This window comes from Herpailurus yagouaroundi, unplaced genomic scaffold, assembly GCF_014898765.1.
Source record: "Herpailurus yagouaroundi ecotype Mexico unplaced genomic scaffold, PumYag 193, whole genome shotgun sequence".
NCBI classification, from domain to species: Eukaryota; Metazoa; Chordata; class Mammalia; order Carnivora; family Felidae; genus Herpailurus; species Herpailurus yagouaroundi.
This window is the reverse complement of record NW_024412424.1, coordinates 1637967-1664051: the sequence shown is the minus strand read 5'-3', so window position 1 is coordinate 1664051 and position 26085 is coordinate 1637967. Positions and strand designations below refer to the sequence as shown.

Below are 26085 nucleotides of genomic sequence, written 5' to 3'. Positions count from 1 at the left end.
CAGTGCCCCCTTCCTGTTTTCTGGTCAGAATTGCATAGCGAGGCTGCAACCCACAAGTGGGGGGGGGCGGCCTGGCGACACCCAAACCTCAAAACAACTTCTCCTTTCAGGGAGCTGAGAAAAAGTCCCAAAGGCCACAGGACGTGTCGATCTTTGGCCTTCTACAGCCCCTGGGGCTGAGGAAATCTCTCGTGAAGACAGAGACGTACCATGAACTCAGGCTCAGACTCAGGCCAGGTTCCAACCACGGTCCAGCCATGGCTGCCTGCGGTGTGGCCTGGGGAACCCAGACCGTAGCGGGTTGACTTGTGCCCCTCGAAAGGTATGCCCGAGTCCTGATCCCTGGAGCCTGTGAAGGAGACCTTATTTGGAAATAGGGTTTCTGCAGATGTAATTAAAATAAGGATCTTGAGGTGAGATCATCCTGGGTTTGGGGTGGGTCCTAAATCCAGTGACAAGCATCCTTATACGAGGAAGTAAATTAGAGACACAGCGACACAGAGGGAAGAAGGCCATGTGAAGGCAGAGGCAGAGAACGGAGAGGTGCTACCACAAGCCAAGGAACACCAAAGGACTGTCGGTGGCCACCAGAGCCAGGAGAGGGCCAGGGACAGATTCTCCTTCAGAGCCTGCAGGAGGAACCCACCAAGCCCACAACCTGATTGTGGACTTCTGACCTCCGGGACTGTGACAGAATTAATTCCTGCTTGTTTTAAGCACACCCCTCCACCCCGTCCCCACACCCCTGTTTGTGGCGCTTTGTGACGGCAGCCCCAGGACACTCGCACACCAGCATGCCCCTCCGGGACCCTGTTTCCTCATCTTTAAAATGGGCAGAAGTGTTGTCAAGGACCCCAACGGATGGAAAGTGTACCCGAAGGCACAACAACAAATTATTCCTGTTATTAGAAAGTGACTCTTGGCGTTTTGCTCAGACTGGCTGGAACTTGTGAACAATTTCTCAACGGTCGGGGCTGGAAATAAACAGCTTGGTCTCATGGGATCCGGAGCTGTGACTCTGAGACAGTTGTTCTCATCTGGGGGATAATCTGCCCCCATGGGACACTTAGTAATGTCTGGGGACATTTTCAGTTGTCACATCTGGGGGGAGACGGTGCCAGTGGCATCTGGGGGCCGGAGGCCAGGAGCACCGCTCGACAGCCCGCAGCGCACAGGATGACCCCACTGGGCGGTGACCTGGCCCCGGGTGCCGGTGGTGCTTTGGCCGAGAAAGCCCAGCTCTACACTACAACAATCTTCTCCCTTTCCAAACGGTCGCCCCAGGAAGCACGTTTATGGCCGTGACGTGGACTTGGCTCAAGCCTGTTTTGGAAGCCAGCGTGGGCACCGCCCTCCAGGAGCTCCTAACCGCTGGGGAAACTTGGCCTTGCTGGCTCACGCCGCCGAGGCTGGAGGGAGGCAGCAGGGCGGGGTCGGAGGCATCTGACTCATGAGGTGCAGACACCAGGCAAGGAGGGTGACTAACGGCCCTCGAAGAATGTGCCAGAATCCCTTGGGGCAACTGCAGGGGAAGAGCTCCCAGGACAACTGCTGCGCAAGGGCGGCCCTCAGAGAAGAAGGCAGCAAGGCTGACAGCTCTATGTCCAACAGGGGGTTGCTGTGGGTGGGCCTGTCTCCTAACCCGTCCGTGTGCTGAGCCCTGTGGACGTAGCCTTCTTTGGAAACGGGGTCTTTGCTGACGTAGTTAGTTAGGGTGAGGTCATCCTGGAGTCGGGTGGGCCCCAAATCCAACGACTGGTGTCTTTATCAGAAGGGAAGGGCCATGTGACAACAGAGGCAGAGATTAGGGTGACGCGGCCACAAGACAAGGAACGCCGGAGCCTCAGGCTCAGGAAGCTGGAAGAGGTGACGAAGGACCCTCTCCCAGAGCCTTGAGAGGGGCCGGGCCCTGCTGGACACCTTGCACTCAGACTTCCGTGAGAAATAGGCTTCCGTTGTTCTAAGCCACCCGGGTTTGCGGTAACTTGTTACGGCAGCCGCGGGACCTCACCCCGGTGCCGGGGATGGTCCTCAGCTAGAAAAGGAAATGGCACCGTGACGTCACTCCTGCCTCTTCACTGTGTTGCGCTGAGACCTCGGGGCTTGGCGTCCACACCGAGCACGGGCAGATCTACCTGCCTGCCCGGTTCAGTGAGGGGTAAATGCTTGATTTGGCCAATGCTGCGTCTGCCCTCTTGTTTACGTACTTAACTTCTAACATCGCCAGTGGCCTGCTCCATTCTACCTGGGACCGCAGAGCCAGGCACTGCTGCTTTGGCCTGGAGTGCCTGTCGTGGCCACGGACTATCGCCACAAGGCCACGGGATCACCGGGAGCTTCGCTGACGCTAAGTTCCGGAGCTGGGATGGAGCCAGACCGACCGATGGACGCCCTTCGTAGCTCCCACGTCACACGAACCCTCCCTGCAGCACACAGGGTCCCAAACGATCTGTCCATCACTTCCCTATCACCTCCCTGTCCTCACTGCCTCTTGCCCTGGCCCTTTCTTGTGCCCTCCAGGCCCCAACACGCCAGGCTCAGTCTAGCCTCCGAGGCTTTGTGCTGGCCGTGCCCTCCGTCTAGATGCCGTGTGGCTCACCTGACCTCCTTCTGGGCTCAGCTCAGCACCACCTCTCACCTCCTGTCCCCTTAACCCTTCTTCCTTGGGCATGCCTGCCGTCCTGGCTGGCACTCAGCTCGCACACGAGGCCTGCTGTTTGTTTCGCTGCCTGCCGCCTCATTGCTGGGATGACCGCCCTGCGAGGGTAGGCTCTGTGTCGATTTGGGCCACCACACAGCCCAGTGCCTAGAATGGTGGCTGGCATGTGGCAGATGCAGAAGGAAAAGATGATCCGAACAGAGGAGGCGACAACACGCGCAGGGTACACAGCTTTAAAAGGAAACACACGCGCTGTGGCTGATCCCTCAGAAGTTTTTAAAACGCTTGCACAAAAAACGATGGCTGATCTCTACGTTACGTGTATAGGAGAAGAAACAGGCCGGCTACACGTGCTGGCACAGGGCCAGACTGGACAACCCCAATTAACTTCTTGCTGGTGATCTCGGACATCGTCAGGGGGAAGAGGAACCGAAATGTGCTCGGCAGGCGTGGGCTAGATGCGCTTTCAGTGAATTTGCATGGCAGCAGAGTGGCTGTGTCAGGCCTTAGGCTTGGCGGGGAGGGAGGATCAACCAGAGGCTGGAGGTCAACACTTCAGGGTGGGTAGGCCCCCACCCCCCTACTCTGCGAAAGGAGGGTCTGGGGTCCTGTGGCTGGACAGACTACAACACACCCAGATGGTGCGGTATTAGTCCGCAAGATGAAGAAACGAGCTCTTAAGCCACGAAGGAACCTCAAATGTGTGTTACTAAGCGAAAGAAGCTGGTCTGGAAAGGCTACGGCCAGTACGAATCCAACTCTATGGCATCCAGGAAAAGGCAAAGCTATGGAGCCAGTGAAGGGATCAGGGGCTGCCAGGGCTGGGGGAGGGATGAGTAGGCCGGAGGACTTGAGGGCAGTGGAGTTACTCTGTATGACGGGGTATTGGCGCATAGTTGGTGAGGCTGTGCCTTTCTCCAAACCCACAGAATACGCAACACCAAGAGTGAACCCCAGTGTAAATAATGGACTTGAGTTAATAATCGTATGTCAACACTGGCTCATCTACTACAACAAACGTAACATGCTAATGTAAGACGTTAATAACGGGGAAAGTGGGGCGCCTGGGTAGACGGTTAAGCGTCTGACTTCGGCTCAGGTCATGATCTCCCGGTTCAGGGGGTCGGGCCCCACGTCGGGCTCTGTGCCGACAGCTCAGGGCCCGGAGCCTGCTTCGGATTCTGTGTCTCCTTCCCTCTGCCCCTCCCCTGCTCATGCTCTGTTGCTCTCTGTCTTCTCAAAACAAATTTAAAAAAAAAAAAAAAAAAAATTTTTTTTTCCAATTACAAGAAAAACATAATGGGAAAAGTGTGGAGAGTGAGGGGATAAGTGGGCATTCTCTGTACTGTCTGGCTCAATATTTCTATAAACCCAAATGCTCTAAGAAATATAACTTCCATCGTTATATTTAATAAAACTTAATTATTTAGAAACACTTAATTCTGATACAATCTACTTAGAGGAAAAAAGAGCAGAGCCCTGAACTCCAAACCCACAGGCACAGACCCCCGGGCCCATGCGTTGTCCCAGCCCTCACCGGGTGACGAAAGTTACACCGTGATCTGAGACACGGATGCATCTGGCACCAAGACCCCAAGAGTGAGGGGTGCTGGGTGGTCCTTGCCACTGCCCCTGCATCCAGAGGGCTCAGTCACAATGATGCACCAACGGCTTCTGTGGGGTCTGGCCAATGGAGACGTCGGATGGAGGGTGGAGGGGGCTTCCTCACCCACCGCCTTTATGGTGATGCCAGGAGGCCCCCTCTCTTGGCCTCACTGTCCCCTAGCCCCCCAGGCCCGCACCCTGCCTTGCCGGTTTCCTTCCGAACACAGGCTCCATTGCCGAAAACACCCTGTCATGAACTGTTCAGTTTGGACACGCCCGTCCTTTTCTTTCTGGAACTGGAGTATAGATCACGGCCCGCCCGATAGAGATGAACAGTGTATTAATCAGGCCCTTTATTCCCTACAAGCTGATGCTTTGATATCAGGAGGCCTGGCCGGCCCTGAAGGCACTGCCCCTCCCCTAGGCTAGCTAATTCTTGAGAGCAAAGGACTCACCCGTGAGCGTGCCTCGCCTAGGCAAGCCAACCATGCCAAGGCCCATGCCGCCACCACTTGTTACCAGAGCCACCTTCCCCCGCCCTGATCACCCCGGGGGCCGAGTACCAGGCAAGCAGCGCAGCCCCTACCTCCCGGAGCCCCCGGAATTCTCCAGTCTGGCTAATTCTAAGCCTGCCCACCCCGGCTCCCCTGTTGCTTCCCGTGAAAACCACAACAGAGACCGTGCCCATGGTTTCTCCTCGCTCCAGCCCCAGTGCTTCCCGGCGTGGCCCCGCGGGGCCGGCCGAGCCCCCCCCCCCCCCCCCGCCCCATTTCCAGGACACCCGGAGTATAAGAAATGGTCTTCTCCACGGCAGTGGTCCCGGCGCAGCTGGACGGGAGTAACACCCACGCGTTAGCAAGAGCGACACCTCACCTCCAGCACGGGGCCGGCGCCCAGGATGGTCCTCTCCACGCCGCTGGCGTAGCCCTTCTGGCTGAGCGCGGTGAGGCAGTGGATCAGGAAGTTGGTGCTCTGCGTCTTGCCCGAGCCGCTCTCGCCCGAGATCACGATGCACTGATTGACGTGCTTCCGGAGCATGGCGTAGTAGGCCACGTCGGCCAGCGCGAACACGTGCGGCTCCAGCTTGCCCAGCTGCTGGTTCTCGTACATCTTCACGTACTTGGGGTTGTAGATGGGGAGGAACTTGAAGGGATTGACGGCCACCAGGATGCTCCCCGCGTACGTGTAGATCTTCTGCTGTAGGAAGCGGTGCCTGAGGTTCTTCAGGAGGTTCTCCTCGGTCAGCTCGGGGAGGTTGCACAGGTCGTCAAAGTCCGCCTGCGGCCGGGGCAGGAGGCCGCGCTCCACCAGGCGCCGCGTGGCCGTGGCCTGGGACACCAGCTGCATGTGCACGTACTGGATGGTGCCGTCTGCGTTGCGCTCCTGCAGCAGAAAGTAGTAGCCGTCCTCCTGCGGGTGCTCGTCCTGGGCTCGCCGCGGCCACAGCAGCACGCGGTGCACGGGCGAGTCGTTGGCATCCAGCACCCACTCCTCCCCACCGGTCTCCTTCACCTCCACCAGCACGTAGCACTTGGTGCCATCCAGCTGGAGGCTGGCGATGGCATCCTGGATGACGTCGGACGTGGTGCTGTCCTTGGTGGCGGTCACGCGGCACGAGGCCTGGCTCTCGCTGGTGGCCAGCTGCGGGTAGATGTGCAGGTGGTAGGCCGCCTGCCCCCCGCGGCCGGAGCTGCCTGCCTCGTTCACACTCATCCTGCCGCTGGCCTGGCCTCAGCATGCCTCCCGGGCTCGGGGCGCGCGTCCTGGAGCTGGAAGGGAGAGGGTGACACGGTCAGAGTGGTTGTGGTGGTGGTGGTGGGGGGGGGACGACACAGTCACCCAACCCTCGGCCGACAGTCTCAGACCTGCGACCGGGATGGACTTCCCTGCCCCTAACAGGGCTCTCTCGAAAAGCAAGAAGGGGGCGCCTGGGTGGCTCAGCCGGTTGGAACGTCCGTCCGACTCTGACTCAGGTCACGATCTCGTGGGTTCGGGAGTTCCAGCCCCGCATCCGGCTCACTGAAGCTGTCAGCGCTGAGCCCGCCCGCTTTGGATCCTCTGTCCCCCTCTCTCTCTGCCCCTCCCTCCCCTGATCGCAGCCTCTCCAAAAAAAAAGAAAAAAAAAAAAGGCAAGAAGGGTAGAAGAGCCTCTGTCTGTCCTTAAACGTGACCCCTGATCCAAGGTTTGTGACTCTTGCAGAGTGACATCACCAGATTCCTGGGGGGGGGGCCCCGGGGGGCGGGGGGGGGGGGGGGGCGGAGGGGGTGGGGGGGGGCGGGGCGTGTTCCTGCCCCCCACCCCGAGTCAGCATCTTAGACCCTCAAGTCCAATGGCCATAACTATCTCTCAGTTAAGCCCTTCTCGACCCACATCCTTCTTGGCCTCTCTTCTCTGATAGAACCTCCCCCAGAAGATCCCCAAGTTCCCCTGCGGGCCTTGGTTATGTCCCTAAAACACATGAGGGGCAGCAAGAGGCACGTTGGGTTGAGCAAGACTGAACCTGCCCCCAAACCTAGAGATTCCGAAACCCCACGGAGGAGGACTAAGGTGGGGAGAGCCCCCCAAAACTCATTTGAGAGAACTGCTCAGACTGCATTTGCTTCTAGAACCCACCACCTCACTCTAATCATGACAGTACCATCAGACACACCTAGGAAGATCAGGGGCATCCTACTGGCCACCTGGCCAGTCTTCCCCAAGACTGCCGAGGTCTTAAGCAACACAGAAAGACGGAGGAACCAACCAGACAGGAGGAGACTGGGGACATGTGGCAACCACGTGCAGTGGGTTCCCTGGACGGGGTCCTCAACCAGACAGAGGACATGAATGGAAGGACTGGTGACATCCACATAACATCAGGAGGTTGGTTAAAAGCCGTGTACCAACGTCCATTTCTTAGTTGTATAAACACGCCCCGATAAGGTAAGATATTTACATTTGGGGAAGCTGGGGGAGGGGCATAGGGGGCTCTTGTACTGTCTCTGCAACTTTTCCGTAGATCTAAAATAACTCCAATAGAAAAAGTTTATTTAAAAAACAAAACGAAACCTCATTTGCTTCTTCAGACATCGCAGGAAAAAGAGACCACGCAGCCAACACTGGCAACAGTTCACTTTGTGTCTTGGAGCGAGAGGCACGCACGCAGCATGGGTCATGTGTGGGCTCGGTGTGTGCCACGTAAGCATAGCTGAGGATACAAAGATGAACCAGACCTTGGTTCAAAGCCCAGCAGGAGCAGCTGGTAGGCAAACAAATGTGAGTGCATCAGCCACGCCAGCAAGAAGTTACTATCCTCGAGAGCCAGAGAAGGCTTTAGCGGAGTGGCAACATCTAAGAGGGGTTCTGAAGGATGAAGAGGAGTTCGTTCGACAGGAAGGCAAAAAGAGGGAGAAGGGTATGGAAGGCCCGCCCCTTGTTTTTGGAAATAAAGTTTCATTGGAATGTAGTGCATTCGTTTACACATCATCTACAGTCGCTTTTGTTGTTAACAATCGAACTGAATAGTTGTGAAAGCCTGTAACCTTGAGGCCTGGAAAGCCAAACATACTTATTTTCCAGTCCTTTACAGAAAAAGGTAACTGAAAACAACAACAACAACAACAACAAATAGAAAAGAAAAAGTTTGCTGACCTGTATCCTAGAAGGAAGCGTGACTCAGCACCCTGAGCTTGAGGGCCCGCTGGAGGCTGAGATGATTCGGACTCTGGGAAACCAAGTCCTGCAGCATGTGGGCAGGGCAGGGGAAGGAGAGGCTAAACAAAACTATACCTTACGAAGCTGTTACAATAGTCCACGTGGCCAGCTGTAGCTAGTGGCAACAGGTAGGAAGGTCCGGGGTGGGGGGAGGCGGGAATATTTATTTTTTCAAACTTTCTCCAAAATTAAGTAACTTTGCTGAAATTTTCTCCCAGTTTAACAAATGTCACACGTACGCTAACAAAACCTGGATTGTTCTTTATGCGGTATGTAGGTACCTGTGAACGTTTCTCCGTGTCATAAAATACACCTTGAAACATGATTTTTTTTTTTTTAATTTGAGAGAGAGCGAGCGAGCAGGGGAAGGACAGAGAGAGAGAGAGAGAGAGAGAGAGAGAGAGAACCTTAAGCAGACCCTACGCTCACCGCAGAGCCTGCCACAGGGTTTGATCCCACAACCCTGGGAACCTCACCTGAGCCAAAATGAAGAGTCGGATGCTCAACCAACTGAGCCACCCAGGCGCCTGCAACATGATTTTTAATGATGTCGCTGTACACAGAGAAATTGTGAAGCGTGTGATCCTTCTGTTACCAACGGGCAGCTGGTTTCTGATTTCTTGGACACACATCTTTATGCGTAACTCTGAGCATCTCCCTGGGATTGATGCATTTATGCAGGGTTAGCAGATAAATAGATACCGACATTGCTAAGGGTCTTCAAACAGCCACAGTATACTGCAGAGACTGTATTAGATTACGTGGCCCATCTAGTTTGGACCTCACTCGGCAATTTCTTTAGAAGTTAGTTATACAACTAGCATGTGACCCAGCAGTTCCCCTCCTAGCAGTCACTCAAGAGAAATGAAGCAGATTCCCCTAGAGGGACTGGACACGAATGTGCTTTGTGGCATCGTTTCTAAGAGCTCCAAACTGGAAACAACCCGAAAGTTTATCGACCAGCGAATGGATGAACAAACCGGCCGCACAATGCAACGCTACTCGGCCACGAGGCGGGACCAACCTCTAATCCTCAGAACAGCATGGAACAACACGGAACAATCTCAGGATCTGTGTGCTGAGAGAAAGAAAGAAGACAACCCAAAAAAATACACACAGACCCAACAGTTCCGCTCCTAGGTACAGACCTGAAAGAACTGAAAAGTAGGTGTTCAAAGAAATGCTCGTACACGCATGTTCACAGCAGCACGATTCACAAGAGCCGAAAGGTGGAAACGACCCAAGGGTCCAACAGCTGATGAGTGAACAGAATGTGGTCCATCCACACAGGGGAATACTACTAAGCCATAAAAAGGAACGAAGCCCTGATATATGCCATGATATGGATGAGCCTTGAAAACACTGTTGAAAGAAGCCAGACACGAAAGGCTGCACAGTGTATGATCCCATTTATTATTTTTATTTTATTTTTTTTGTATGAGCCCATTTAAATGAAACATCCAGAGCAGCAAATCCATCGAGGCAGGAAGCAGATCGGTGGTTGCCAGAGGCCGGAGGCAGACAGGTGGAGGGAAGAGGAAGTGACTGCTAAAGGGGAGGGGGTTTCCTTTTAGGGAATGAAATTGTTCGGCAGCCAGACAGAGGTGAAAGTTGCACAACACTGACGATACACTAACCACCACTGAATTGTACACTTCAAAATGGTGAATTCTACGTTATGTGAATTTCACCTCTGTAAAGGTTTTTTTTTTTAAGGTTATTTATCTTTAATCTCTACAGCCAACGTGGGGCTCAAACTCACAACCCCGAGATCAAGAGTCGTACGTTCTTCTGACTGAGCCAGTCAGGCGCCTGTAAATTCAATACAGTTGTAAAAAGAGTGTATACAGTATGATTCCACATATATATAATTCTCGAAAACGCAGACTATAGAGACAGAAAGTGGATCAGTGGCTGCTTGCGGGGGGGGGGGGGGGGGGGTGCAGGTTGGGACGACAAAGGAGCCCAGGGAGACTTTTGGGGTGATGAATGTGTTTACTATCTTGGTTGTGGTGGTGGGCTCATGAGTGTTTACATGTGCCACAACTCCCCAAATTGCACGCTTTAAAGAAGTGTAGTTTACAGTACATCGGCTGCAGTTAATAAAGCTCTCTTTAAAATACACATATTGTTGCGGCCCCTGGCTGGCTCAGTCGGTTAGGTGTCCGACTTCGGCCCAGGTCATGATCTCACAGTCCGTGGGTTCGAGCTCCACGTCGGGCTCTGTGCTGACAGCTCAGAGCCTGCAGCCTGCTTCAGATTCTGTCTCTCTCTTCCTCTCTGCCCCACCCTAGCTCATGCTCTGTCTCTCTCTCTCAAAAATAAACATTAAAAAAATTAAAAATATATATATTATTATTTAAGTTTATTTATTTGGACAGAGAGTGGGGGAGGGGCAGAGGGAGAGAGAATCCCAAGCAGGCTCCACAGTGTCAGGTTGGAGCCCGACTCGGGGCTTGAACTCACAAACTGTGAGATCATGGCCTGAGCCAAGACTGAGTTGGGCGCTTAACCGAGAGCCACCCAGGGGCCCCAATAACGCTCTAAAAATTACATGCATTACAAAGGAACCCAGTCCCCCAGGAAAGCATCTTTTCAAAACTTCTTGCTTTCTTTCCAAAATGTCCAACCCGTGAGCTCCGTCACGGAGTTCCTCGGATGCCACAGTGGGCAAGGGGTAGGGAACCTGTGTCAGGTGTTCAGAGTGCCAGCTGCCTTCCTGGCTGTCCCCCGACTGCAGGACATTTACAGGCAGCACCGCGCCCGCTGCGGGAGGTGGAGAGTGTAGGAGCTTCCAGGTCGCGGATGTGCACCTTAATCGCAGCCACGCGAACGCACACACGTGCTCATGAGCACACAACACGCGCAGACACGGACACACGTGGGCAGGCACACTCTTCCATACAGACACACCCACAAGCATGCACACACACACCAAAGCACATGCACAAGCACGGACACACCTGCGTGCAGTTTCATACGAACACTCCTACACACATACACACACACACACACACACACACACACACACACACACACGGCACCTTAACGCAAACACGTGCGCGCGCACACACACACACGCACAGAGCTGGCCTCTTCTGGCACTTGTGCAGACACAGCTGATGTGTGCCACAACTCTGGGTGGGGGGGGGTCCGGCTCACGGACTCGGGGCTCTAGACTGTCTCACGTCCAAGTGCAGGGATGTGGGTGGTGGGAAGGTCACACGGATGCACCTGCTTTCTCCTCCCAGCAGACACTGACCTAGGTGAGGAGGCATCAGAGCCTGCCGATGTCACCTCGCTCTTGCTCACGAGGCCTCCCTGCCCTGCCCTGGAGAGGGTCTGGTCAAAGCCAGAATGGGCTAAGGGCCGCATGGCCGGCTGCCCTCAGTGCCACCCCCTGTCCTCCAGAGCCAGTCAATCATCAGGTGCCGTCACAGCCCCACAGGGGATGTTTGTAGCCCTGGGCCCCTTGGTGTGGGGAGCAGAAGACAACCGCATGCTCAGAGACTGGGGGCCATGCGGGCAGTCACAGGACCAGCTGATGTGTGCTCCACCCCTCCAGGCCAGGAGGAAGGAGATAAGACTCGCTCAGGGTAGCTGCTGACCACCAGGGCTGCAAGGAGGGGAGGGGTAACCAAAGAGTAGGGGAGCACGGGACAGATAGCATCTGGGGCCCCTTGCAGGAGTCCCCACAGGGTCCACCTGCCCCACGCAGGCCCACCACATCCACGTCCTGGGAAACTCCTCTGCCTTGGACCTGTCTTGGGGCCCTCCCTGTCCAGCCTGGCCTCACCTGGCCCTTTTCCCCAAGGAGCCCGCGCTCTCCTTCCCCCCCCCCGTCCCTTCCCCGGTCATCTGGGGCAGGACCCTCCCATTGAAATGGCTCATGTGCCTGAAAACCAAAGACACTAATAAACCCTTTTCCAGCTTAGGGAAAAGCCTGGTTGCCTCCTCACTTCCACGTGACTTGGAGCTAGCCCTTCCTACTCCCACCTGTCCCTCAAGCCACCATCCCCCCCCTGCCCCCCACTGTAAAAATCGCGGTGCCTCTCCCCACAGATGCCACCGAGCTCCCACCAGTCACATCGGCTGGCCACTGGCTTCTCCTGGTTCTGCTCGCTTGCTCTGCAGCCCCCGGGGATGGAGGTATCACCTGCACCTGCTCTTGTGCAGGGGACCCCCCCGCCCACGCGCTGCCCCCGGGGGGGGGTCCACGCTGTGGCGGTGGCTCCTAGGGGCCACACTCCACCCCCCGCCCACCACAGCCGGCTTTTCCTGGGCCCCAACCCCCCGAAGGCTTGTTCCCTACTCCCCCCCCCCACCACCCCCACATCCTCCCTGACCACATCCTGACTGCTGTCACCGTGTCCCCAGAACTGTCCTCTTCTCACCAGCCAATCAGGAGGGACCCCCTGGCAGCACTGGTCTAGGTGTGCGTGTCCCAGCACAGAGTCCCTCGAAGGCACCCCACGGCCAGCCCTCAGAGTCCCTGGTCATCGGGCCTGATTCAACATGGCCACCCGTTGGTTTCTGGAAACACTCCAGCCACTGCCCACCCAACCAGAACCTTGCAGGGCTTCTCCAGGCCAATCAGAGACACGCTGCCCAAAGCCCCTGACCCCCAGCAGAAAGCCTAGTTCTCCTGGCCTGGGCTGTTTTCCTGCGAGACACCAGCCCCGCCTTCACCACAGGCCTGGAGGGCCAGCCACCCACCCGCTCCCAGGCACCCTGCCCCCTCTTTCCCTCATCTGTACCTCAGATGAGGGGCTCCCCCCACCCCGGGGGGCTGTCCTTGTCCCCTCAGGTCAGAAGGCTTCTTGAGCCCCTCCACCGGCTCTAGGACGGCTCTGCTCTCAGGGCAAAAATCTCAGGGTGCACTGTGTCCCCAACAACAGAAGCACAGACCAAGAGTTCCCTTGTTCCTCCGTGTGCTGTATCATTTCCCCTACAACACCGCGCTGGTCGGATTCGCTCTGCGTTCTCGCTTCGACGGCCCCCGATCCGATCCATTCCGCCCCAGCGACTTCCCGAGAGCCTCACCCAGGCGAGAGTATGGGTATGGGGTAATACGAGGGTGCTTGCCTCACAGCTTCCTCGCTGGCACCAAGTGTTAATATTTTTCTCAACCCACAGGCATCAGTGGGCACAAAAGAGCATCTTGTCATCGACATTCCTTCGGCTGTCAGGCGGGGCTTCAAAAAAAATTTTGTGTCGTGAGCAACTATTTTTCTGTTTCTGTTAAGTTGCTCACGTCCTTTGTCCATTTTGCTTGTTGTTTTTTTTTTTTTTTTTTTCCTCCTGCTCATTGCTTTGGAACAGCTCTTTGTATAGGAAGGGTATTGATGGTTTGTCAGGGTCAAGGGCACTTGGCTTCCACTTCCGGTGTTTTGGGGATACAAATGTTGTATTTTCCAGGCAGTGGATCTGTGGGTCATTTCTTTCATGTCTGTTGCCTCGTCCTCTCCCAGGTCTGATTAACATGGAATCGTACTTTTTGTCTGTACCCCTCTCCTTCCCTGGACTTATTCTTTACGTTGAAACTCTCATCCATCTGGAAATTATTTGGGTGGTGTGGGAGTTTTCCTAGGGCCGCTGTGATAAAGTACTACAGACGAGATGGTTTAAAACAACAGAAATTCATTGTCTCACGTTTCTGGATGAGTCCAAAATCAAGGTGCTGGCAGGCAGGGCTGGCTCCTTCTGGAAGCTCTGAGGGAGAATCCTTCCCATGCTTCCCCCCCAGCTTCTAGCAGCTTCTGCCAACTCTTAGCGTTCCTTGGCTTGTATGTGCGTCACTCTGATCGCCTCATCCATCATCACGTGGTCCTTTCCTGTCTCTGCGTCCTCTCCTCTTCTTCTAGACATGCCGGTTACTGGATTCAAGATGAGTTCATCCTGAAACCTTTAACTTATTATATCTGCCAAGACCTTATTTCCCATCAAGGTCACGTTCTGAGAGGTCAAGGTCTGAGAGGTCCCAGGTGGATATGAATTTGTGGGGGACACAAGTCAACCCAGAATAGTGTGGGAGGTGAAACGGGGATCCAGATGATCTCTTTCCTTAAAGAATCCTCTCCCTTGACTAGGGAGTCTCTTTAGTTTGTTAAATACAGTATATGAATTGTTTGACATGTGTGGGTCTGCTTCCGGGCTGTCAATGCCTGTGAGGTGCCATATTGTTTTGATGAACACAGCTCCAAGGGACATTCTTAAATGATGACATCTCTCTTGGAGGGGGTAGGCCATTTTCTCTGGCTTCTGATCGCACCTTCCTCATTGAGTCTTAATGGAGCCTGAGATCTGGAAGTTGGTCACACTGTGGCTTGAAGGTCCCGGTCACAAGTGGATATGAAACCTGTGCCCCAAGAATCTCCAGCCTGTGCCCAGAACGAAAGGAAGTACGTCTGGGGCTGAGTGGGGGGGGGGGGGGGGGCGGCTCAGCCAACCGGCGACCGCAGGCTGCAGCTATGCTGGGGGCAGCAGGTCCCAAAAACTTGCGTGTTCACCCTTACTCTGAACCGTAACGCCGTTCTACCCTCCAGGTGACGCTCACTGAAGCACTCACAAGTGTGAGAAGGGGGAAGTGAGACCCATCTCTGATTCGATCTGTCTACCCGGGCCTTCACGGGAGAGATGTGCCCTCATCACCGGATGGAAATCGAGCTGCCAGGTGAGAAAACTGGCCTCTGGAAGAGCCAAATGGTGGAAGCAAAATGCCCGTCGAAGCATGAGTGGAGAAATAAAATGTGGTCTATTCACCCGGTGGAATATTACTCAGCCACAAACAGGAACAAGCACTGGCATGCACTACGACGTGGGTGGGCCTTACGAACGTCGTGCTCAGTGAAAGAAGCCAGACACAAAAGGCCACACGTTGTGAGATTCCATCTACGTGAAATGTCCAGAACAGGCAAACCCATAGAGACAGCAGAAGGCAGAGCGGCAGTTGCCAGGGGCCAAGGGAGGGATGCTTCCTTCCGGGGGAGACGGAAATGGTCCACAACTAGACAGAGGTGGGGGTTGCACAACATGTCCACTCGAAGCAGCTAACGCGAATCCTCATGTTATGTGCACTTTACCACAGTTAAGAGAGATTCCTGCTGAAAAACCCGAGCCGTGGAAAATTAAAGGGCTTTGCAAACACCACACGGGGTATACTTTCTGCACTGTGAAAAGATGTGGACCTCAATTCAGGGCCTTTCTCTTGTGTTCTTGGAGGAAGGAGGTGCAGGCAAAGTGGCGGGGGGGGTGGCACACAACCAAAACTCAGGCCCTGATTGGGGGCCGGGGGGGTGGGACAAATGTGAATGAGCTGCTCTCAAGGCCCCGTGCTCAAAAATGCAAGGTTCTGCCTATCAGCTTGGCGAATAATTCGGGAATTTACTGGAAAATAAGGCGGACAGGGCCTCCAGAAAGTGTAGTGTAGCTGCTTCGTTTATATAAGGCCATAATTTGCAGCCACATGTTTATCAGATGAAATCACTCTCCAGCTAAAAGGAGGAGGCCAGCATTACAGCAGGATCATTTAGGAAACGCCACTTAACAACTCTGGGCGCCTCCATTTTCCAATGCTCGCTTCCTGGAGCCTGTGGAGGCTTTTTAAGAAGAGATGATCACGTGAAATTATCTTCAAGATGAACACGCTGAGAAACAGGCACAAACTGAGCATGTTTCTCAGGTGCGGCGGCTCAGAGCTGGAGGATGGCTTAAGGTTTACGTAGGCGTGATGGGGCCACAAGCCGAGGAACGCCAGGAAGCTCCCAGAAGCTGGAAGAGGCAGGGAAGGATGCCCCTGTCCCCCTGGCCTCTGGATCCTTTGGAGGAAGCAGGTCCCCGCTGATGTCTGGATTCTGGACTTCTGGACTCCAGAACTTCAAGAGAATAAATTCCTCAATTTTTTTTACTGTTTATTTATTTTTGAGAGAGAGACAGAGACTAAGCAGGGGAAGAACAGAGAGAGAGTGACTCAGAATCTGAAGCAGGCTGCAGGCTCTGAGCTGTCAGCACAGAGCCCAACGCAGGGCTCGAACCCACGAACGTGAGATCATGACCTAAGCCGAAGTAGGATGCTTAACTGACTGGGCCACCCACGCACCCCATTAATTTTTTTTTAATGTTTATTCATTTTTGAGAGACGGAGCACAAGTGGGAGAGAGGCAGAGAGAGAGGGAGACACAGAAGCTGAAGTAGGCTCCAGGCTCTGAGCTGTCAGCACAGAGCTCAACACGGGGCTCGAACCCTCGAACTGTGAGATCATGACCTGAGCCGAAGTCAGACGTTTAACTGACTGAGCCACCCAGGGAGCCCAAGAGAATACATTTCTATTCTTTAAGCCACTGGGTTTGTGGTACCTCAGACCACACTTTACCGCAGCCCCAGAACACGAATCCAGGTGCCCAGGGCAGAAGATACCAGATGCTCCAAGCAAGGCGCTGATCCAGAAGGACCACTGCCTTTCTTCCGTCTGCTCTGAATACCCCCTCCCCCGCCCCCCCCCCCAGAAGCCCATCCCAAATGCTCTCTCACAACTGTCCCTTTCTTCCCTAAGTCCTGTGCTCCAACCTTCCAGTCTGGACCAACCGGTCTGAGCCCTGGAGAGAGCCCCTCCCTCGGGCATATGCTGGGGCAGCATGCTCTATTCTATTGGTTCAGCTGCCCTCGGGGCTGACACAGGCTGTTTGGTCTCCCTGGGGTCTGTGACTACCTCTCCCACCCCCTCTGAAAAAGAACAGGTTGTCTTTTTCCAATGTCCCGCTCGTCAACAAGTGTTTCTCCAGATGTGGATATGCAGAGGTGAAGGAGGCCAAAGGGATCTGGCCTTTAGGGAGGCTGATGACAAACCAACCTATGAGCAAAGAGGCATTTCCAACAGGGACAGCTCTCGGGAAAGGAAAAATCCCGCGTGGTATTACACCAGTGGTTCTCACCCAAGGGCAATGCTGCGCTGCCCCAGCGGACACGTGCGTCTCCGATTGGAGGCTGGAGACGTTTTGGTCGCCACCACTGGGGGAGGGGGGAGGTACCAGGGCATGTGGTGGATGGAGGCCAGGGATGCAGCTCAACATCCTACCGTGTACAGGATGGCCCCCACCATGAAGAATGATCCGGCCCCCGGACGTCAGCAGTGCGGCCATGGGGACAGAAACTGACTAGGGCAGGGTGGTCATCCTGGATGAACCAGGAGGCAGAGAAGCACTCATCGGAGATGGTTGCTGATGCCTGTGCAGTGGGAGGGGGCACAGGGACTGAGCTCCTGGGGAGGGCCGCCTAGGCGAGGGCGGTGAGCGCCAAGGGCAGGGGCAGCTGGGGCTGGTCTCAGAACAAGGAGACCAGTGTGGCCAGCAGGGCTGAGGCTGGAGGGGGAAGGGCCGAGGTCAGGAAGGTCAGATCCCGCAGGGCTTTGCGAACGTGGGACAGGACGGATGGAGTTTCAATTTTCATGCAAGTCTGATGGGGAGCCTGGCTGGCTGGAAGCGGTGAGAACCAGGACAAGAGTGACATCTGGAAGGGGTCAGCTAGGCTGTATGTGGCAGGTGGACTGTGGGATGGGGGCGGCGGCGGGGGGGTTGTTGTTGGTCCACAGCTCCAGCAGGTGTCTGGGGCTAGGAGGGAGGGGATTGCTGGTGGCTGTGGTCGGGCCATAGCCTGACACAGGACAGTTCCGGTTACAGGGGGAAGTAAGACAGGCTTTCAAGGTCCTGTGGGGACCCGCGCTTCAGATCCTTCCCTGGTGACCAGTGGGCTCCCTAAATGGAGACTCGGAAGGCTCCCAGGGAAGAAGGTTGAGATGGGCCGAAGAGACCCCTTTGGGGGTCCCTCTCCAAATCACACAGTCCCCCTGCCGCTATGCCCAGGCAGAAACACACAAAAGCCCTGCTTGAGACCTTGGCTGAGAGGCCCCTGGAAAAGGAGGGGCCGCACCCTGCCCCACTCTGGTCTTAAAGGCAGTCTGGATCCTCACGGACCTCAGGCGGGGCTCAAAGGGCTTCTGTGCCAGCCCCTCACAAGGGACAGAGTGGGCCCACTCCTTGGCCTAAGTGCCCCGTACGGGTCAGCCACCTGGGCCCGTGGGAATCCCCCGCCTCAGGGCCAAGTTCCTGTGGAGCCCCCTGTCGCAGTGGGGACACTCTGCCTGGGGAGCAAGTCCTGCCCCACTGGTGGCCCACAGAGCCATTAGCCTCCGGGAACCTGGAACAAAGCAGCTCCTCACTTAACCTCTCCAAAGACTCAGACGAGCTGTTGTTGTCCCCTCAAAATCCACATCGCCTGCCACCAGGAGCCCCGCTTGGGTCTGGTTTCTTCAACGACACACCCCCTTCGACTCGATCCTTCCGGCAGCCCACTGGTTTTCGCTTCAAAATGGCATTTTGTTCTGATAAAACTCTTCCTTTGAACATGACTTACTGGCGTAGAATCCACAGATCATGCGGCTCACGCCTTGGGAGCGCCTGGGACAGCAGTCTGTACTATGGTCAGAGGCCTGCCATCACCACCCCATCCGCTTCAGAACATTCCCACCCGAGAGGAGACCACGGATCCTCTATCCTGCCAACAAGACCCTCGAGCCCCATCCTTGTTTTCTGTTCCCGTGCAACTGGCTTCGTTACTGATCACCAACCACACTGGCCCCTCCCTGTGTGTGGCCGCAGGGCGGGCAGCCTCCAGAGTCGCCTCCTCTCCTCCACCTGTGACCCAGGGCCTCGTGGCCTTCATCTGGGCAAGGGCTCCTCCTGGTCACAAAGTCCATCCCCTGGCCCAGTTTCTGCCGTGATGATCCTGGTTACACTTCTGGACCCAGTGAGATGTCCCAGGCAGCCCACAGCCCAGGGTTTTGCCTTGTCAGCATCTTTGGTGACAGCCCCCACCTGGCTCCCCTCCCAGCCTATCTACGCATCACCACAGGGCAGGGGCAAAGGTGTCCCCATGGGCCAGTCACAGGTTTGACACACAGTGTCTCAGCCACCTCTTCTTGCCCTGGAGCTCAGCATTCTTTCAGACCCTCCTCTCTCCCAGGCCAACGGTGGCCCCGGGGGACATCTGGCAATGACAGGAGACATACCTTTGTGATTGTTCCCACCCGGGGAAGGGGGAGTTACTGGCATCCAGGGGGGTAGAGAGAGACCAGGGATGCTGCCCGGTACCCTACAAGGCACAGAACAGTCCCCACCACCGAGAATGACCCGGCCCTACATGTCAGCAGTGCTGAGGTCAAGAAACACTGTGTTCATCAGTTGGAAAAAAATATTGATTTACGTCCCTAACTCATAGACACACCAGAATAAATTCCGGGGACTTAGATGGTACAAGCCAGGGTGATCCCTCCTAAGGATCGCTTTTTGCTGAATGATTTTCAGATCTTCCAGAAACTTTTTTTGTCCAATTATCTATGGCAACAGGCTGGTCCCAAAGTCATTTTGGTTCAGCAACAGAGTCGTTTTTAGATCCCCCTCCCGTGACCATGGCAACAACGGGGCCAGATTCCCTCCTGGCGTCTGTGAGATACCTCCTCTCTCCCTCCCCACTTGGTGCATTGACATGAACGCAGCATCCTAGGACCTCTATTAATTAACTGAAGTTAATTAATGTGTTAATTTTTTTTTTTGAGAGAGAGAGAGAGAGAGAGAGAGAGAGAGATAGAGAGTGAGCCAGGGAGGGGCAGAGAGAGAGGGAGACAAATCCCAAGATGTGGGCCTCAAACTCGCGAAACGTGAGATCACGACCTGAGGCGAAATCAAGAGTAGATGCTTAACCGACTGAGCCACCCAGGCGCCCCTAGTAACATAATGACAGGACGTGAAGTCTCCTAGACTCCACAGAACCCCTAAACCAATGGTTCTCATTCTGGGGTTGACTTTTCTCTGAGGGGACACCTGGCAGTATGTGGAAACATTTTAGCTTATCAAGACTCGGGGGGTGGGAGGGTTGCTCCGCATCCAGTGGGTGGACAGACCAGGGATGCTGTTCAACACGCACGGGACAGTCCCCACCACAGAGAAGGACCCAGCTCAGGTGTCCCCAATACCGAGGCTGAGAAACTGTGCTTTAAATAAGAGCAAAGTTCACACGCTTTGGGGTGTCCCCAGGGCCTCCCAGGCACAGCAGACATCAGCAAGATTCCAAGCCCAAGTTCACCTACTGCACAATATTCAGAACGAGGGAGCGAGAGCGAGCCGGCCTTGTCGGGGGACCACACCAGCTGCGGGGGCCTACGGACACCTGCCCCAGCCAGTTCAGGCTCCTTTCTCTACCTGACACCCCATCCCTTAGCTTCCGTGCCTTCATCTTGGCTCCCTGCTAAGCCAACAGGCAGACTCCTCGGGGACCACCTAGGGGAGACACGGGCTTCCCAAGGGCCTACGGGCTGGGCTCGCCTCTTGCCCTTTTTTTGTGCCACCTGTTCTCCCACTAGCTCCTGATAAGTAGCATCTCCACGTATAGGCGAGGATCCCAGGGATCTTCCCCAGCAGTGGCCGGAGACCCTGCTCACCAGGAAATGAAAGCCCCAGGTGCATCCCAGAAACCTGAGAAGCGACATCTCAAATGTCACCCCTCCACTCCCTCTGTTCCACCCATCCTAGGACGGGATGGAGATGCTCAGAGAGATGAGCAGGAGGACCGGGGCAAAGCCCCAGCGGGCCTGCCGCTGACGCACTGCTCTGACTACACTTGCAAGGATGCGGTGGCATCGGCCTCCGAGGGAGACGACCTTTGCCAGGGCTTGCTGGGGGAAGCTCTCGTGTGTCCCTCTTCCTCCGCCAACAAGCCCTGACCGGGTCACAAGCTCGCCGGGTGCTGGGCGCCTCTCCGCGGGCATGACTCCTGACATCTGCACTCGGGGGAAAGAGGCGAGGGCTGTTCTGCTCTCACGGTAACCCTGAAAGCCAGCTCTGCACCTGCCTCGTTAACCCTTTTTGCTGAATGATTTTCAGATCTTCTGGAAACTTTTGTCAAATCAGCTATGGCAGCGGCTGGTCCCAAAGTCATTTTGGTTCATTAACAGAGTCGCTCTTAGATCCCCCTCCTGTGACCGTAGCAACACTGAGGCCAGAGACCTCCATACGCCCCCGATCACAAATCTTCATCAGCCCCCAGGTGGGCACACACAGTCTCCCAGGCCTGGTTCTAAACACACCCCTGGTAAAGTCCCACGAGATCCGCTCTTCCCGAGCCGGGTCCTTGTCTGTCTACTGTCACCCCAAACGTAAGGACGTGTGCGAGATCTGGAAGATTCCTAATGGGACGCTTCCAAACTTGATGTGGCCAACTTGGCCACCTCCCTTAAAACGTTTCTTTAAATGAGTGAGACGCAACAAGATGAACTCTACCGGTGTGATTGTTCGTCCAAAATTGCTTCACTAAATAAAGACGAAATTTGTCCCTTACCCAGTGTTACGGGCTGAAGTGGGTCCCACCCACCTCCGCACCCCAATTCCTCATGTTGAAGCCCTACTCCCCAGTGCTCCAGAACGCGACTGGAGTCGGAGATAGAGTCTTTAAAGAGATGGTTAAGGGGCGCCTGGGTGGCGCAGTCGGTTAAGCGTCCGACTTCAGCCAGGTCACGATCTCGCGGTCCGTGAGTTCGAGCCCCGCGTCGGGCTCTGGGCTGATGGCTCGGAGCCTGGAGCCTGTTTCCAATTCTGTGTCTCCCTCTCTCTCTGCCCCTCCCCCGTTCATGCTCTGTCTCTCTCTGTCCCAAAAATAAATAAACGTTGAAAAAAAAAAAATAATAAAGAGATGGTTAAGTTAAAATGAAGTTATTAGGGTGGGCCTGATCCAACAGGACTCCTGTCCTGACAAGAGGAGATTAGGACACAGACACAGAAGGAAGAAACCAACAGTGCCAACACCTTGATCTTGGGCTTCTAGCTTCCAGATCTGTGAGACAATGCATTTCTGTTGCTTGAGCAGCCTGGTCTGTGGTTCTTTGTCACAGTGGCCCCGGGAGATTCGTACACCCAGCAGAGACAGAAATGAAATGCCTGTAGCTGGGTCCCCTCTCACACATGCAACCCTGCTGAAGCAGGGCAGAGCAGGGTATAAACGAATGAGTCAGACCTGGACAGCTCATTCATTGCTCCGACTAACCCGCAGGCCGAACCCTTGAATCACTACTTTATTTATCATCAGCCACGGGCTCAGAAAGTCTCGACGAGGAAATGAGTAGAACCCAAACTCATCGGCTGTGTCTCTGAGACGTGCCTAATCGCCGAGGCCCCTTCTGGGCCAAACTGAAAAGAGGTAGAGTGACAGGGCCCGTCGGGGACCCGGTGGTGCTCAGACAGAGCCCTTTGTTCTGCTATGCTGTCCGTCCGGAGGAGGGCAGAGAGAAGGGCCTGTCTTGCTCTGCGGGGAGGCCGAGCAGGGGCTGCCTGGCACAGTTGGTCAGGGATGCTGGGCACACAAAGGGCTGGTGGATGGGGACTGGTGGGGGAGGGCAATGTTCAGAAGGGGTCGGGCGGCCCCAGAACGTGCTGTTTCCTCCCGTGGAGTTAAAGCAGCTATGGCATGGCTGGGGAACAAGCAGAGAAGGATGCACAAAGAGCAAAAGCTAGACAGTCTGTGCTTGAGGACGTTCCAGCGTCTGGGGCCAAGAGCCATGCTGATCTGGGGCCACCTCCAAAGTAGCTCTCGAGAAGAGAATCTAATACCTCTAATCTCGGAAGAAAACCAGTAGTTCGTTCTGAGATGAGGGACGGTTCCTGCAGAAATCCAGGTCAGTTGTAAGACAAAGAGAAAGACAATGGCATCTGCTGTCCCAGTGAGCGAAGATGGCCCTGGCTCACCTCTTGGTCCTCCTCTGCTGTCCATTCTTGGGGCATGCTGCCTCACTCCCCCTCAGTCCTTTCCCAACCGTGTCTCCTTTTTATCAGGACTCTAGATTAAGAACTGACCAGATGGCAGAATTCAGCTGCTGGCCGTTCTACCCCACGCCTGCCCTTGGCTGCCGTTCCCTGGGAGCGGATCAAACACCGAAGAGTCACCGAGGCAAAGGTAGGCCTGGGGCAATAACCAGATTTCACCCCAGAGCGGTGGTTCTTGAGCCCCAAGAAACCCACAGCCACATCTGGTGGGCACAACTTGAGGGGTATTATTGACCTCTAGTGGGTGGAGACCAAGGATGCTGCTTGCTATCCCTGTAATGCGTGGCGTGGCTTCCACAGCAAAAAATAACCCAGCCCCAAATGTCAATGGTGCTGCAGCTGAGAAACATGCTCTAGCAATTTGGTCTTTGCCAGTTGGAGGTTTCTAATGATCCTTCATGTTTCTGGAAAGCCCAGGGGACCATCTCTGAGGTCGCCACTATGGAAACTGAGCTTCAGTTTCCATACTGAGAAAAGAGGAACCCAGACCGCTTACAGCTGGTTGGCAGAATAAAAGAGATGGGTATAAAAGCTTCCGACACAGAAGATGCTCAATAAAGAGCGGAGCTGTGCAGGGATCTGCTCATGCAATTCCCTCTTCCTGGCTGGACTGAACACCTCCATATCCTTCAAGGCCTGGCTTGGACCCTGCCACTTCTTCCAAGGAAACCTGCCAGAACTCGCCCAAGCCCCAAAGCTTGCACTGCTTATCCCTGATTCTGTCTTCACAACTTCCTGCGCCACCTCTGTTGCTGCGCTGACCACGCACTCTGAATTTCATCATTCCTCGGGGAGGGAGAACACTAGAATGTCCCTCCTCCAGGGCATGAGGGCTCATCTCTGTCCCTGGGGCCTAGCCCCCAGTGCTGGAAGGATCAGCCCTGGCTTAACTGAACTCTAAGCTCACCCAAGACACAACTTTGGCGGGGGGGGGGGCGGGGGGAGACAAGGAAAGGGAAGTGGCAAGTTAACAAGCCCCTGTTGGGGACAGAAAACAGACCACACAGCCAAACAGAAAGGGGACATTCCCAAGTCTCCGCCCTCTTCTCCGAGCCAGAGGCCTGGAACTGAGAGAGGGTCTCAGGGACGACTTCCAACCAGAAAGATCCAGTGGAAGCTCGGGGAGCAGGTGTAACGTGCAAAAGCAAAGGTGGAATTTGTGGAATTTTCTGTGTGGAAGATAAAGGAGCAGTAAAAAGATCGTCTTTTGGATACAAACCATACAATGGAAAGTTGAACAAAACTGGGATCACTGAAGTCAGGGACTGCATAAAATACGAGGGGGCTGTATGCCAGAGACACGAAGGTTATCGAAAAGGGCTTGGGTTTTAAGGTTGAGAAATGCTGATTGAGGCCAATCCATTCATTTTGCAGGTGAAGACACAGACAAAGAGACTTGACCAAGGTCAGGACCCCAGACACAGGACCCTCCGTGAAAGCCTGCCTGGCTGTGCTCCAGGGAGACAACGACCAGGGCCATGCAACCAGAAGATTCCAGTCCTGTTCATTGGGGGGGGGGCGGCATCCTGGCCAGGGCAAGCCCACACTGAAATGTCTGGAGAAGGCGTGACTTTGGGCTCTGACAATGTGTCCTGGGCCAAGCAAGGCCAAAAGCTACCTTCCATAAGGGCCAGAACATTCTGGAAGTAAAGGGAGCAGATATCTCTGTGTGGCCCTCTTTACATTCCATCTACCCAGATTCACCTCCTGAATGAGCTATAAACCCAGACTCCCCAGCGCTTCTGGCAGATGCCGGACAAGGATCCCCCACAGTTGGGAAAGAAGAGAAATTAATGCTGATTAAAACCGCCCAGTGCAAGGCCCTTGCCAGAGCCGGCCCACTGGACGATGAAACAACTTCCCAGCTCAGATGCCCAAGGGGTCCCCCCGCTGCTCCTGGATGCCTTAAGAGACTGGAGCCTCCAAGGCCAGAATACACCTCAGAAAGGTGGGAGCTGGGACCCTCCACCTGCAAGACACAACGTCCCCACCAGCTCCCACCTCAGACAAAGAGGTGTGAGTGAGAGAGGCTTTCCTTTAAAGTCCCCTAGCCTACAGGGCGCCCGGGAGCGAAGGGAGAGGAGGGAGCGCATGTGGGCTGGCTGCTGCTGGCTGCCGCCGTGGCTGCCCTGCCTCTCCCCGGCTGTGAGCTCAGCCGCCGCCGCCGCCGCCGCCGCCGCCGCCGGGGGACAGATTTCCTGTATGTCGTTTTACCCATTTAAGTCCAAGGATGCAACTCCGAGGAGGTGGTGACAGCTTAGCACACGCGTTCCCTCCCCCCTAAACCCAGTTCCGGGCCCCCAACGAGGTCCGGAGTCTCCTTCTTTGCTCCCTGGGACCCCAGGGCTCCAGCCAGCCCTGTCCTAGGAGAGTGGTGTGGTTTTCCAAATACCAGAACACCAGCCTAGAGGGCACTGGGACTCGCTCCGGTTACCCAGTGGTTGGGGATGAAGTCGGGAAATAGGAGAATCCAGAGAGAAAGGGGACCCCCCAAATGATATGGGCTGCACCCCAATGTCTGTACAGGGCCACTCTTGTCCTTTCCTCTCCTCTCTATCCCCCCCACCCCAACTGGCCCTCAGTTCGTGCCACAGTTTTTTCCCCCTCTCCCATCCCCCATTTCCCCCCTCCCCATTCCGCCGGCCTCCACAGCAGGGAGTTCAGACCTCCAGGATTTGAGCACCCACTGAATCCCAGGCGCCTCCCTCCCCCAGGAACCATTCCCTACCCCGTCCACCGAAGGCAGACGGTCCCAGGCCGTCCTATACCGTTTCCCTCAATCACATCTCAGCTGTCCCCCCACCGGCCTTGCCCCACGTCCCCAGCCTGGGCCTCTCAACCCCGCCTCCTTGCCTCCCCGCTCCTAGCCCCGTTTCCTGCGACCCCCCAACTACCACTAAAGCCACGTCCTCCAGAGAAGCTGCTCAAAGCCACAAGACCTGCTCCCTCCCCACCCGTAAACTCCCTCACCAGGCCCTTCCCATCAACTTTCTCCTCAACCATCCCGCTCCCACCCCATCGCCAGCAACCCCTTCACGACCCCCAAGCTCGTTCCCGCTCCCTCGACTCCTGCCTTCGCGCCTCCTCCCATTAATCCTCAGCTCCGTATCCTCCAAGGCAGCCCGCCAATGCGAGCCTGGAGATCGAGCCCCCAACCCGCGGCCGCCGCCACTCACCTTGGCCTCGGCCGCCGCGCGCCGCCGGTCCCGGGCCGGGTCCCCGCCCGGCCGCCCGCCCGACCGACCGCCCACCACTGGTCGGGC

The 26085-nt window shown here is 55.5% G+C and overlaps 2 protein-coding genes and 1 long non-coding RNA gene across 12 annotated transcripts in view; 2 read left to right on the top strand and 1 right to left on the bottom strand.

Annotated features, from left to right (window-relative positions):
• MYO9B (myosin IXB) overlaps window positions 1-26066 on the bottom strand; it is a 95186-nt gene extending 69120 nt beyond the window's left edge. For 8 of the 9 annotated variants that reach the window (XM_040444844.1, XM_040444839.1, XM_040444842.1 and 5 more), the window contains exons 1-2: window positions 25999-26066; window positions 5138-6033 (exon numbers count right to left, since the gene is read on the bottom strand). In XM_040444844.1, coding sequence (XP_040300778.1) covers window positions 5138-5977 — 840 coding nt within the window. In that variant the 5' untranslated portion in view covers window positions 5978-6033; window positions 25999-26066. Of the gene's footprint in view, window positions 1-5137; window positions 6034-12715; window positions 12840-25998 lie in introns of those variants that run through there. The other variant, XM_040444840.1, reaches the window with a different exon arrangement.
• LOC121010965 (uncharacterized) lies at window positions 22095-24330 on the top strand. Of its 2 annotated transcripts, none has more exons than XR_005781443.1 (3): window positions 22095-22199; window positions 22832-22952; window positions 24197-24330. It is a non-coding gene; the product is annotated as an uncharacterized LOC121010965 (long non-coding RNA). The 2 variants fall into 2 exon arrangements; XR_005781442.1 differs by lacking the exon at window positions 22095-22199 and adding an exon at window positions 22571-22674.
• The window catches only part of HAUS8 (HAUS augmin like complex subunit 8), a 20351-nt gene continuing 18921 nt past the window's right edge, over window positions 24656-26085 (top strand). The window contains 2 exon segments of the mRNA XM_040444849.1: window positions 24656-24698; window positions 24701-24770. Of these exon segments, the coding sequence (XP_040300783.1) occupies window positions 24671-24698; window positions 24701-24770 (98 nt within the window). The 5' untranslated portion in view covers window positions 24656-24670.